General features: G+C 42.3%; 1 protein-coding gene across 1 annotated transcript in view; it reads right to left on the minus strand.

Annotated features, from left to right (window-relative positions):
* Nucleotides 1-12,405, minus strand: part of LOC111673875 (zwei Ig domain protein zig-8) — a 161,583-nt gene extending 149,178 nt beyond the window's left edge. Inside the window, exon 1 of the mRNA XM_023431790.1 lies at nt 12,217-12,405. Coding sequence (XP_023287558.1) covers nt 12,217-12,403 — 187 coding nt within the window. The 5' untranslated portion in view covers nt 12,404-12,405. The remainder of the gene's footprint in view (nt 1-12,216) is intronic.
* Between the last annotated feature and the right edge of the window lie 304 nt (nt 12,406-12,709).

Below are 12,709 nucleotides of genomic sequence, written 5' to 3' on the forward strand. Positions count from 1 at the left end.
GAGGGGCTCCTGGCTTAGCGAGACGCCGCTTATCCCATTTATAGGTTGGCTCCGAGCGATTATTAAAAATCAATATCCCAAGGCAATTGATCGCTCTCAATTTGCTTAAGAATCTTATCTCCCTGCTTACTAAATAACCGGTACCGAGGAAATTGAGCTGTGATCAAAAGCAATTACTCCGCGGAAAAAGCAAGTCGACCTGTTAAAGGATTCCGTTAAAAAGCGGAAAATTCCACTGTAAGTACAGTATAAGCATCCTTCAGATAAACGAATGATTTTCACGAATCGCTTACGGCGTCGAGAAAAATCTTCTTGGAATTCCGTCAAATTCTCTTGCATGTCGAAGTCTTTATCGATAGAGAGCGGAGCCCTGGGAGATACCAAGGATCCGACGTAACGCCAGGGAAAGATCCTATTTCAGGTTGAACCGATACACCCTGGGGTCGTGGGATATGTAATATTTTCAGTTTAAAAATGGGCATCCGTTTACTCGCGATAAAATGATCTCCGGCTCGAGTTTCCGACTTTCTCGAGACAAGGGAAAATCGCCTTGGCGTGTTTGCCTCCACTAAGAGATAGAGAAGTCAAAGGAGCCAATCGAGCCAATTACATTGGCAGCTGGTCATGTCAATAAGAAGAGGGAACGCTCCTTCGAGAGCCGGGGCTCGAGAAATCGGCGACGGGGTTGCTTTGATCTCCCGAGTAATTCCCTCGATTTCCGATTCGCGGGCCCGCGAACGTACCCCCAGGTAAAACCTACCCCGTGCCCTTTGCCCTGTCACCTCGGCACTCGCCGAACTTTCTTTCACCTCGTCAGGGAAAATAAATCCTCGCCCAAGACCCGTAAAATTTCTCCCGTTTCCTCCAACCAGGGGACGAGAAACGAAACCGACATCGGTGATTTTAGTTCCGATCGAGTCCCACCGTCCCTTCGGTAGATAAATATCCCCTGAATATTCACCCTCTGGATCGCGTATCGTGACAATAGCTGATCTGGATATTGGAACAGGAAGAGGGAATTTTTTTCTCCATCACGGAGAGAAAAAAGTTGTTATAATTACTACAATTGAGACAGATATAACAGCAATCACTGGGAAGTATAAGGACAGCAGTTCTACAAAGTAATGATTACTCTGCTAAAAATGTCAAATGTACAATTTCATTGTAGTACAGGTTATTACAATGAATGATTACAGTTACAACGATACGACAGTTATATTTACAATCGTGACAGCATAAACTTGTCAACTGAAGCAATAGTTACCACATAACGTGTGTATATGATAACGTTCGCTAAGGTATCCCTTACTGCTCATACATGTAGAAAGTGGCATGCAGTAAATTGTAATTACATCTACAATAATTGTTGTTAAGGTTACAACGATACTTAGATCCGCGAGCATATGTAATGATTGCAATATTATTTTTCTGCGTGATCCTCGGACCATTTTCTGGCTCCCTTGGAAGAAGCACCCAGGGCGGATGTTGCTGCATATCCGATCCACGCATTACTTTCGGAATGGTCGGGCTCGATGCGGTATCGGCATATCAAGGGATGACATTAAGGTCGGTAACTCCAGGACCTCGTAACGACAGCACAGAAGCGGCTTAACGGCTAATGTATGGCTGAGGCCTATTTACGGGCACTGCCGCGGACCCTAGTAACTATCGTTAACGGGGGGAGTAACTAATTTGCCTGCAGAGTTCGATGTCCCGCTCGCAAAGACCGCTATAATGGCCGCTCGGCTTATGGGGTGGTCAAAAATGGATTAATCGCTAATTAGGTACTGTCCTTGCAGCCTGTACTTGCCAAAAATCCATATTTATCGGGCAGGTAAGTACCTTCCACGTGTCCTACGATATCTTCGATCATCGGTTTCGTAAACCTTTCGAGGCACGGAATTTTAGAAAATAAAAAGGCCCATGTTGCACGGAAATTATATTTCTTTTTAAATTGAACATTCATGAATTAAAAAGGTCGGACACTTTTAATACCACTGTGCCTCAAAGAATTAAAGTGATATGAGTCAGCCTGTATATATCTGAGAAGTCAAATCGTTGGGGAAAGTACTCTCCGAATTGGGGGTACCGATTCGTTTCAAATTTTCCAACGGGAATATGGAGGCCCTTAAGTACGTACTGACACTCATGAAATTTCACTTTTCATTAAAAATTTATTTATTTGTCATGGATTAGAACCAACATGGCGTGGTCCGTGCACGTTTTCGATGTTTTACGTTTCTTTGACGCTTAGAATCGAAAGTCAAGAGTTTCAGGATCTAGCTCGAACGATTTAGAATACCGTAGAAGTGGAACATTACAGAGTCAGATGGGAAAATATGGGAAATACTTTCCCCAACGATTCCAAGAGAATGCTGGCATGTCCCGTGGCTAACACGTGTTTTCAGAGCAAAAATTGAGTTACAGCTAAACGTCACAGATGGCGACGTTGGTCCTTGACAGTTGTTAAAATAATGAATTTAGGGAATTTCGACAGTTTTACATTGATCTCTTCGTCATTACTTTACAGGAATGACATATGGAACGCTTCAGTTTGTACAATCCTTAACGTAGGATGTAAAAGACTTCAACATAAATACAAATGTCGGTAACATGACCTGCCAGCTTATGTTCTCACTTGAGTATTCAAATTGACGTTCCCAACAAAAAGGGTATAGATGAATTTTAATATATCGACGTCGATTAAATTTCTCTGCATATTTCGTACCATCTTAAAAGTCAGAAGCATCAAAATTAAAGTTCCACGGCCCCAGTCGAAATTTTAGCCCGAGCGGGTTACCTATTAAAAAGTGGCTTTAAAAATGAATTAATTCGGTAATTATCCTAATAGTCTGATATCGTTAAAAAATGTATATTTAACGAAACGGTAGGTGCTTCCTACGTACACTAGGGTATCTTCGTTCACCGGTTCCGCAGCATCAGAATTTAGGCTCTCATGAGGATCGGGGAACTTAGCGGGTATTCGAAATTTGTTAATTATGAAAATCCACCAATCATTAATTATATACCATCCCTACAGTTTGTATCATAAAATTCATATTTAACGATGAGGTAAATGCCTTCCAAGTACCTCGGGGTATCTTTGTTCACCGATTCCATTAAATTTCGGAAGCCTCAAACTTTCGGTTCCCGCAAGGGTTCATGAACGACGCAGGATATCGAAAGTTCTTAACCCTTTGAGCAGCACTCATCTGATAGTTGCAAGTGCTGTGGTGAGCACTTATTTTCGCGCTTTACTCCACATAGTTGTTGAAGTTACCCTCAGACCACAGCAACCGTCTTACGCTGAAGGCATATATGCATCTGCAGGCCACAGCAACGGTCTTCGCTGAGTGCATATATGCACTCGCAGCACACAAAGGTTTAAACACAAACACGTTTAAGCGCATGTAACCCAAGATATGTACTACCCGCCCGATTTAATTGTATACGCAGCTTATATACAAAAACCGATCATAATTCAATGTTAAATTACATCATTTTTTCCTGCGTAACCTAATACTTGGTTTCCCGACAGTGATGTTCGATCTCTCGTTTTTTTTTCCATAACACACAGACATTAATATCAACATTCCGTGAATATTTGTACACTTTAGTTAAAGAAACGTTTAAAGAAGCGCACACAACACTTTTTTTGCCTTTATCCCGTTAAAATGCGAGTTTATCGATTACTAGAGTGTTCTAAATTGTCATACAATTGTCTTGATCCTTTCGTTTCTCGTATCAAAACTTTCGATAATTGTATATTGATCGTAATATGAGAGAGCTCGTCGCCATTTTGGTTCTGGTTTGGGCTGTTAAAAATTTTGTTCTAAAAATCCAAATTTTTAATGTGTCAGGACAATTCTTAGATGGTCAGGAGTAACATTTCAAAGTTTCGGACAGTTTGGTCCAACACCCTTAAAAAAAAGTGTTGTATTCGAATGGACTGATTTGAAGGGGGTTTTACTTCACCTTAATGAGTAAGATAGGACCAAAGGAGGGCTTGCTAGGCTTAAAAAAAGTGTTGTATTCGAATGCACTGATTTGAGGAGGGTTTTACTTCACCTTAAAGAGTAAGATAGGACCAAAGGAGGGCTTGCTAGGCCTCGGAGGTTCAAAGTAGGGCCAGAACTTCGACTCGACCTCGTTCAGACGTAAAAGCGCTAAAAGGGAGAGATCTCGTGTTTTGGTTCGGAACGATGTTCGCGTCTTGGCTGGGAAAAATGCAGAAAGATATCGTAGCGTATCGAGTCCGATGTAAGGAGTCGGTGGTTTAAGACGTCCGCCATGTTGCAGTGTGTGGTTCGCGGGGTTGGATCGTGCCAAGACGCGCCGAGCTCGGCATGCATTGTGCGCTCGATTTAGTTATGAGTCTGCTTCTTGCAGACGACCCCATGAGCCGGTCGTAACGTATGCGAGCAGATAGAGCCCCGCAGCCCCTGAAACTGGCGAGCCGATGTTTTATTGCGTCGGTGCGGATTTCTGCGGTTATTGCGCCGGCCCGATACGGCCGCGCGCTGTTTGCGCCTCCATTTTTTCTACGCTCCCCCCTGCCCCCCCGAGACCAGGGTGCGCAGGGAAATTGATTTGTTATTGTGTTTATATTTATGTGCCGTACCTATCGGGCGGACGCGGAAAGAACGACGATTTATTTCCCGAGCTACTTGGTCGGGACACGATAAACTCCGGCGGGCTCTTTTCTGCGTCGCGGACGCCCTCGTCTCCTCGAGACAGGAAAATATTAGTGGCGGATCCAGCGGTCCGAATCTTCGGAAAAACTACCCAGTAAATGAAACATCGCGAGCCTCCCTGTCACCGATTCGTCCGGCTTTTTAATGGGCAAGCAAAACTTGGGGTCGTCGGAGGCCCGGCCAAACTCCCCTCGCTTGGCCAACGTCCATGGGATTGGTCTTGCGAAAATTTACCGAGATTTGGTTTCCTACCCTGGAAATAATTCCCATGTTAATTTACACCCTAAATCATTGGGTATTTTGATGCCACTGTTAATAACGTAAAATTACATTGTCTGGGTAATATCACATTCGGCATATAAATTTACGCAAAGAATGTATTGCAGGCGGATATTTGATATGTAAACATAAAGAGTAATATTACATACAGAGGGTAATTTCACATGTAAAATGTATAACTGGTCTACATTATATGGGTACATTTGGGGGTAATCTTCCAATCGGTGGTAATATCCATGGGTCTCGTATGGTAACCTAGATGTAAACTTAATGAAATATATTCTACATGAAAATGTAACCATAATTGTTAGGCACTTCCCTGGGTAGGTACTTACTTCTTTCGCGTCAATTCGATAGTTCTGGACTGAGGTAAGTCAGCTCCGGAAATGGTCTGAATGAAGAAACGACAAAACGCATGCAACTACCCCTAGTAGCACAAAATATTTGTCCTATATTTTCTATATATTTTTTTTTTGTTTATTTTTATGTAAAACTTCCGTTATGTAGAGGGTAAAAATGTATGTATATTTCCATGGATTTTTTTCAGTATAAGTATTACGTGTAGCCCACAACCTTACACTCTGATAAAAATCCCCGGAGATTGACATATATTTTTGTGTACCTCATAGCTGAAGTTTCACGTACGAAAACGTAGAATGGAATAATTACGTATTAGAGAATGTATAAAGTCACGTAACACTATGTATTCACCGTATTAGGGAATTTTTACTTGATTTAAATGTAATATTACATTATATCTTTCTTTAACTTGACTTTGATGCTGAATGTGATATCACAGAGGCAATGCAATTTTACTGCAATTTATTGTGTCATCAGGATAACTAATAATTGAGTACGTAAATTTACATAGGCATTTCTATCAATGCTCTGTTTATTTGCAAGAACTGTGTTTGGGACGAGTACTGACTTTCGAATTTTAATAAACACGCATATAGGCAACTGGATTGTTTAAACACCCTGGTATTTAATTTTCATGAAATTTTAGAATTGTTTTATCATTAAGAAATCCAATCGCGTTGCAGTCAAATGAGCGGAAATGCTCCGTTTCACGTAAATCGAAATCAGCATCTTCCATCACATAAAACATCGTTGATTTCCAATTTTCCATGATTAATCCGGACGTCAGTAAAGTTTTGGACATGAGCTTTATAAACTTGAACATGAACTTTCATAAACGAACGATGGGAGGTGTCGTTAGAGCCAAATTAACAACTTCGAGTCCGATTACAGTTTGGCTACCGAATTTAGCTGGAAGTCGACTCGCGGAAATGTTGATTCATCCCTGCAATGTCGCTTTTTCCGGGTGCTTAAATAAAACACGATGTACGATCGTTCCAGAGACTACCGTGTTTGCTTTGAGAGTTGAAAGTAATTAAATTATGACGTCGCCCCGAAGCAAGCACGCCGTCGCGTCGACGATAAAGCGACGCGAGATGTAATTGTCGCTCGGATCGTCGTCGTCATCCTCGTCGAAAATGTTATCGCGAGCCTTCGCGTCCCCCGAAGGGAATCCAGTCATTGACAGAGACAACCCACGGTAATCTCAAAGTAAGACCAATCGACGCTTAACTCCAGAAAACGTCGTCCAGGGCAATGGGAATAAAACTGGCTGAGCATCAAAATTAAGGTTCACGGCCCCAGTCGAAATTTTAGCCTGAGCGGGTTACCTATTAAAAATTAGCCTTAAAAATGTATTAATTCGGTATTATCCTAACAGCCTGTTATCGTTAAAAATGTATATTTAACGAAACGGTAAGTGCTTCCTAGGTACACTAGGGTATCTTCGTTCACCGGCTCCGTTGAATCTCAGCAGCATCAGAATTTAGGTTCTCATGAGGATTGACGCACTAAGCGGGTATTCGAAATTTGTTAATTTTTAAAATCTATCAATCATTAATTATGTACCATCTCTACAGTTTGTATCATAAAATTCACCCGAAAGTAATGAAATTATGACGTCGCCTCGACGCAAGCACGCCGCGGCGTCGACGATAAAGCGACGCGAGATGTAATTGTCGCTCGGATCGTCGTCGTCATCCTCGTCGAAAACGTTATCGCGATCCTTCGCTTCCCCCGAAAAGTGAACGAACGATCCAGTCATTGACAGAGACAAACTTCGATAATCTCAAAGTAGTACCAATCGAAGCTTAATTCCAGAAAACGTCGTCCAGGGCGATGGGAATAAAACTGGCTGAGCGTTTCCACAAACATCAACCTACGCTTTGCCGGTCAGTTCGGCTCGACGGTCGTGGTCGTGCATAGGACGAGATAAATTGCCGGCAATGGCAAACATTTCGCGGGAAATAAGCTCTAACTTTTCTGACAAATCACAGTCCGAGTGGACGAGAGGCTGCGGGATCGATTTCGGCTAGGCGGCGAGTTCTGGGCCTCGAAATTTCGGAGCACGTACAAACTTGGACTTTTCTCGTTCCCTTAAATCCTTTTCAATTTTGGGAAAGTCTGTTGGAAGAAGTCTAGAATGCTCTGACTGCGGCCCGAGTTTGGGTTGATTGTCGGGTTTTCACGGTAAAATATGGGGCCATGTACCCAAGGCACAGTGAAAGCGAAAGCTCCTTGTTGGGTTGGTTAATTGGAAGTGGTCCAGAAAGTTTCGTTGGTCCAGACTCTCCCAAACCCATGTTGAATATCATTTTTTAGTTCCAAGATTCTGGGGTAATTTCGACGCAATAATGGAAGAATGAAGCCTACTCGCATCTCTATTAATTGCGGAAAGAATTGAAGATCACCGTGTGAGCCTGACTCCGAAGACCGTGTTAGGTCTAACATTCAGTTTGTAGTTAAAAGCAAAAGCATTGTGAAATGAATTTTTCAGAATGTCGAACAATAGCATCCATGAGGTTTTGTAACTCGTGCCCCCACATCTGGAAGTCTTCAGGGAATGGATGCTAAAGGATATCTGGACAGTGGCCTAAATAAAGGTTTCGGATAGGCGCCGGAACTCTTCATTGTCTCCCAATGTCTCGGTCCAAGGGAGGTCCAACCGATCCTCGTCCACTTGAGGACTTCAATTGTTGCATCCTGAAGGACTTAAATTATTACAAGCTAGTTGAGCCTCATGCCATTTTTCCGAATTGCAGGGTTCCACGGCAACCAATGGAATTCGAGAAAGAATAGTTTGACTTCACCTACCTAACCAATATCATTAAGACAAAACTGTTTTACTCCGCCTAACAAACTTAAAATTTGAGGACGTCTGCGCTACGTTTTTACATTCCAACTGCATAACACGAGCCGATCAAACGAGCCACATAACGCTCTAGCAATAGTATTATATCAGTACAGCAAATGTCATAACTGCACGTAAACGTTTATATTGTTGGCTAGTAATAATAAAATAATTTATTCCTGTGTTACATCAAAACTAGTGGAGTAAAATAAATTTGGCGGGCGACCGCGAAGAAGGACACGATTCGATAACGCCGAATCCTAATAGAACTCTTCCTCGCGACTCAACAGACTGCAAGACGTTCCTGCACTTGCTAGGGGAAATTAGCAACGGCGTAAGCTCGTTATTGCCTCGGTGACTTGAGAAAAGTTTAGAAAGCCTCAATCACGATACAAATCTACGTCGATTGTCGTTCCTTGACTCCAAAGTGTTCCCGCGCAGCAAGGTGCCCCAACAGCGGGAGCTGGTTGTTATGTCAGTTAGCCCAATTTCGTAACCTCGGTGACGAGGTCTGAAACTCGACAAACTAACTTGGAGAAATTTTATAGCTCACTTTCTCCGTGCCTAGGAGAAATGCAGTTCCTTCATAAACGCCATTAGATTACCGTACCCCGACGGGGAGAGTTTGTCGGTATCTGTGGTGGTAGTTGTTGTTCAACGTGATACTAGAATTCTTGAAGTCCCCTCCACAAAACGGCCATTTCATCAACTTATAACTCTATCAACGTACTAATTTCGATGATCGATCAATTTCAGACTTCGAGCCGAATAGTCCGTTCCTATTTAAACTACCTCGACGCATTTACACATCGCGATCCGTTTGCATCGGAGCTGCATATTTATCCTTATTCGCGAGTCTCAGAGTATTCCGACTCCCATCACTCTTAATGACGGCTGCGTAAAGACCACACGGGTGTGGTCTTCGGGTGATTCATCTTCGCTGTGACTTTCCACACAAAAGTCGGGCAATGTTCATCGGTATAATGGATGCGTCTGTAAACCCACAAGGCAAAGACCCCGCCCTAAATAATCTACCTTGGCCAATGAATCCATGAATACATGATTACGACGTTTTCACCATTTGGTTGCGCCATTAGAATTACTGTATAAATTAGAGATCCCGAAGCAGCGTCTCCACATTTTGGAGTAATTCCTCGTTCCCGCCTTAGAAATGTCAATAATGATATCCTGGGTCATTTCAGCCACTTTCCATATGAATTAAATTTTTTCGCAATTTTGGGGGATTTATCAGTACCAGTAGAATTCCCTTAGCGGTGTAGTTATCGCGACGGGTTCGCGAAATCCAGATTTATTAATTTTTCCGAGCATGCCTTCTCGAGGAAATTCCAAATCGGGAAAGCATCCCGAATCCCCGATCAGGAACCATCAGTCAAGCACGTGACGGTCTTACGAGAAAGTTGGCCATTACGTTTCCAGAAGAGATCACCTCTCACCCTGGTGTCCTTGCCTCAAGATTGCCCTGAGGATTGCCTTCGGGATGGCGTGGTTCAGAAGGGACGCCAGAGATCGAGGACAAGAGCGGCTAACTCGAGAAAATGGCGCATCTCGGTTGTTACCGGAGGATGAGACTCGATCGATCTTGCGATTAATTCCAAAATGACCTTCCGGTTCATTAGAGGCAAATATGATGGGCGAATGTCGCTGACTTTAAGGTGATATGACAATTTCAGCATGTATATGTATATATAGGCTCAAATATATATATCTGATAAGTCAAATCGTTGGAGAAAGTATTCTCCGAAGGGAGGGTACCGATTCGTTTCAAATTCTACCACGGGAATATGGAGGCCCTAAAGTAGGCCCTAAAACACATGAAATTTCACTTTTCATTAAAAATTTATTTATTTGTCATGGACTAGAACCAACATGGCGTGGTCCGGGCACGTTTATGATGTTATACGCTTCTTGGAGGCTTAGAATAAAAAATGAAGAATTTCGGGACCTACCTCGAACAATTTAGAATACCGTAGAAATGGAATATTACAGAGTCAGATGGGAAAATGTGGAAAGTACTTTCACCAACGATTGCAGAAGAATACTGGCTTGTCTCGGGGCTAACCAGTGTTTTTAGAGGAAAAATTTAGTTGCAGCTAAACGTCACAGATGGCGACGTTGGTCCTAAACAATCGTTAGAATAATGAATCGATGAGATTTCGACACTTTTACATCGATCTCTTCGTCATTACTTTATCGAAGTAATATATGGAACGCCTCGGTTCGATTATTCTCAACGTAGACTGTAAAAGACTTCAACATAAATATAAATGTCGGTCGACTATGTTCCCACTTGAGTGTTCAAAATGACATTACCCTCAAAAAGGGTATAGATAAATTTTAATTTATCGACCTCGATTAAATTTCTCAGCGCCTTTCATATCACCTTAATAGAGGAAACGTTACATGCGAGTGTCCAATTCGAAAGTGTCCGTCGAGACGGCAAGTAATCAACAAGAAGAGACTTTTAGTGTCCGATATCGCGAAAAAAATGACTTGATCAATCTTGAGATTCTTCTAAGGTTCGTTATATGAGCATACGATGCTGAAATGTCGCCGTCTTTGATATAAAACACAATTTCCTGCGGGTGTTTACTTCGTGTACGTTGGGATGGTAAGTGATGTACTAAACGAGATTTTTAATGTCCGATGCCGATAAAACAGAAGACTTAATTAATCTTGAGATTAATTTCAAGATGTCGGTCCTTCGGGATTATTGGAAATACACATAGAAGGGAGATGTTAACTTCTTCGTAGGAAGTTCACCATTTCGGTGACTATTACACAAATCCGATTGATTGGACTGATCCTGGGTTTCAGACGCTTGACTATGTGCACGATAATAAATGGGTCGTAAAAATATCTTCGGGAACAGTTTTAGCATCTTGATGGTACATCGAGTTTGCGAAGGAAACATGCTGCGCTGCTGGAAGTTTTTGATATGGAACATAGTTCACTCCGATAAGAGTATGGGGAGTTCGCCACTTTCGCGGGGACATATCTTGGTGGATCTAAAGGATCCGAAATATATTTTTTACATACCTTTTGTGCACTACCAAAGTACTAAAAGTCCTGGCCCCTTTTACGATCCACTTGTTAGCGTGTTACGGGCGGATAAAAGAGGCGCTTTAGTGGGTACTCATTCGCATAGTCGTTACCGAACAAGTGCATGGACTTAGTCATTTCTTCTTTACACCACATTGTTACCTAAGTATCAGTCTGTACATGAAGCACTCGTGTTGAAAGAATTTAGTAACTGAATATGGCGAAAGTCGTACACAACGGTTCCCAATTTATTCTTAATGAATAGACGAAAAAAATCTTGGATATGTAAATAAGACATGTCTCTCCATACTTGAGACATTAAAATTTGTCCCAACCCATAAAACTAGGGCGACATCATCAGTCCTTCCGAGTACGAGAACAATGTTCGCGTTTTCCATAAAAATCGACGGCTGCAAAAATTTATGGGCTCGCTTGAATAATTCAAGACGCACCCACTAACCATGTAGAATGTTGTAAACGTCAATATTTGAAGACATAAGTGAGGTACATTTCCCGAAGTTTGAAAGGGTATATTTCCTGACATTGATCACTATAAAACATAATTACAAGAGGAATCATATGTTCCTTCAACCAGCTCGAAATTTCGTCGTCATTCTGAAAAATAAACAAAAAGACGCTGCATCTTACGTTTCAAGTTAGATACCTTTGAATCCTGTAAATCCAACCTATCGCTGAATAGTTATCGTGCGATATGATAATACCTATTGTTTTTCGAAGCACAAGAAATGGAGCACAACCGCTAGAGAGGCACAGACAGAGTCGGTCTTTCCTAGACCCCATTTTAGTAATTACTTTCTACTTTCAAAGGTAGAGCTTCTTCCTTTCAGCCCCATCCTCCTCGGGGTAGAAAACAAGCACCCAAGTTCGGCAGAACCGCGGAGGTTCTTCATAAAAATCGGCGCCAGGGCGAATTTATGGGCCCTGGACAGGTTTGAATAATTCAAGGCGACTCACCGACCACGTTGAGCGTGTAACTCAGCGACATCTTCGGCTCGGTGTTGACTTGGCACTCGTAGATGCCGGAGTCGCGATCCTGGGGTGACTTGATTTGCAAAGTCCAGTTCTCGGACTTGTCCGGATGTATGACTTGGAAACGCAGGTCCGACGTGTACATCAGGATCCCCGCGCTGAGTATGTGCATGTCCCTCTTGCGCATCCAGGAGACCTGAAAGTGATATGAAAAAGTCAGCATATATATACAANCATTCTAGATGAATATATTTTATAACTAATTCTATTCGTATAGCTAAAAGGAAGAAATAAATACAGCTACTACCGGATAGCGAGATATCTCGTCAAAAGCGTTAATCGGCCAGTATTGGGTCGCGAGATATTTCGTTCAAGGTAACGAAAGGGTTAATACATGAAACGTTACATGCGAATGTCCACTTCGAAGGTCTGAAATCGGAAGCCAACGTCAAGGGCGTCCATGAAGAGAACAACTCTT

The sequence above is a fragment of the Orussus abietinus genome, unplaced genomic scaffold, assembly GCF_000612105.2.
Source record: "Orussus abietinus isolate OABI.00-Male unplaced genomic scaffold, Oabi_2.0 scaffold123, whole genome shotgun sequence".
Classification (NCBI taxonomy): domain Eukaryota; kingdom Metazoa; phylum Arthropoda; class Insecta; order Hymenoptera; family Orussidae; genus Orussus; species Orussus abietinus.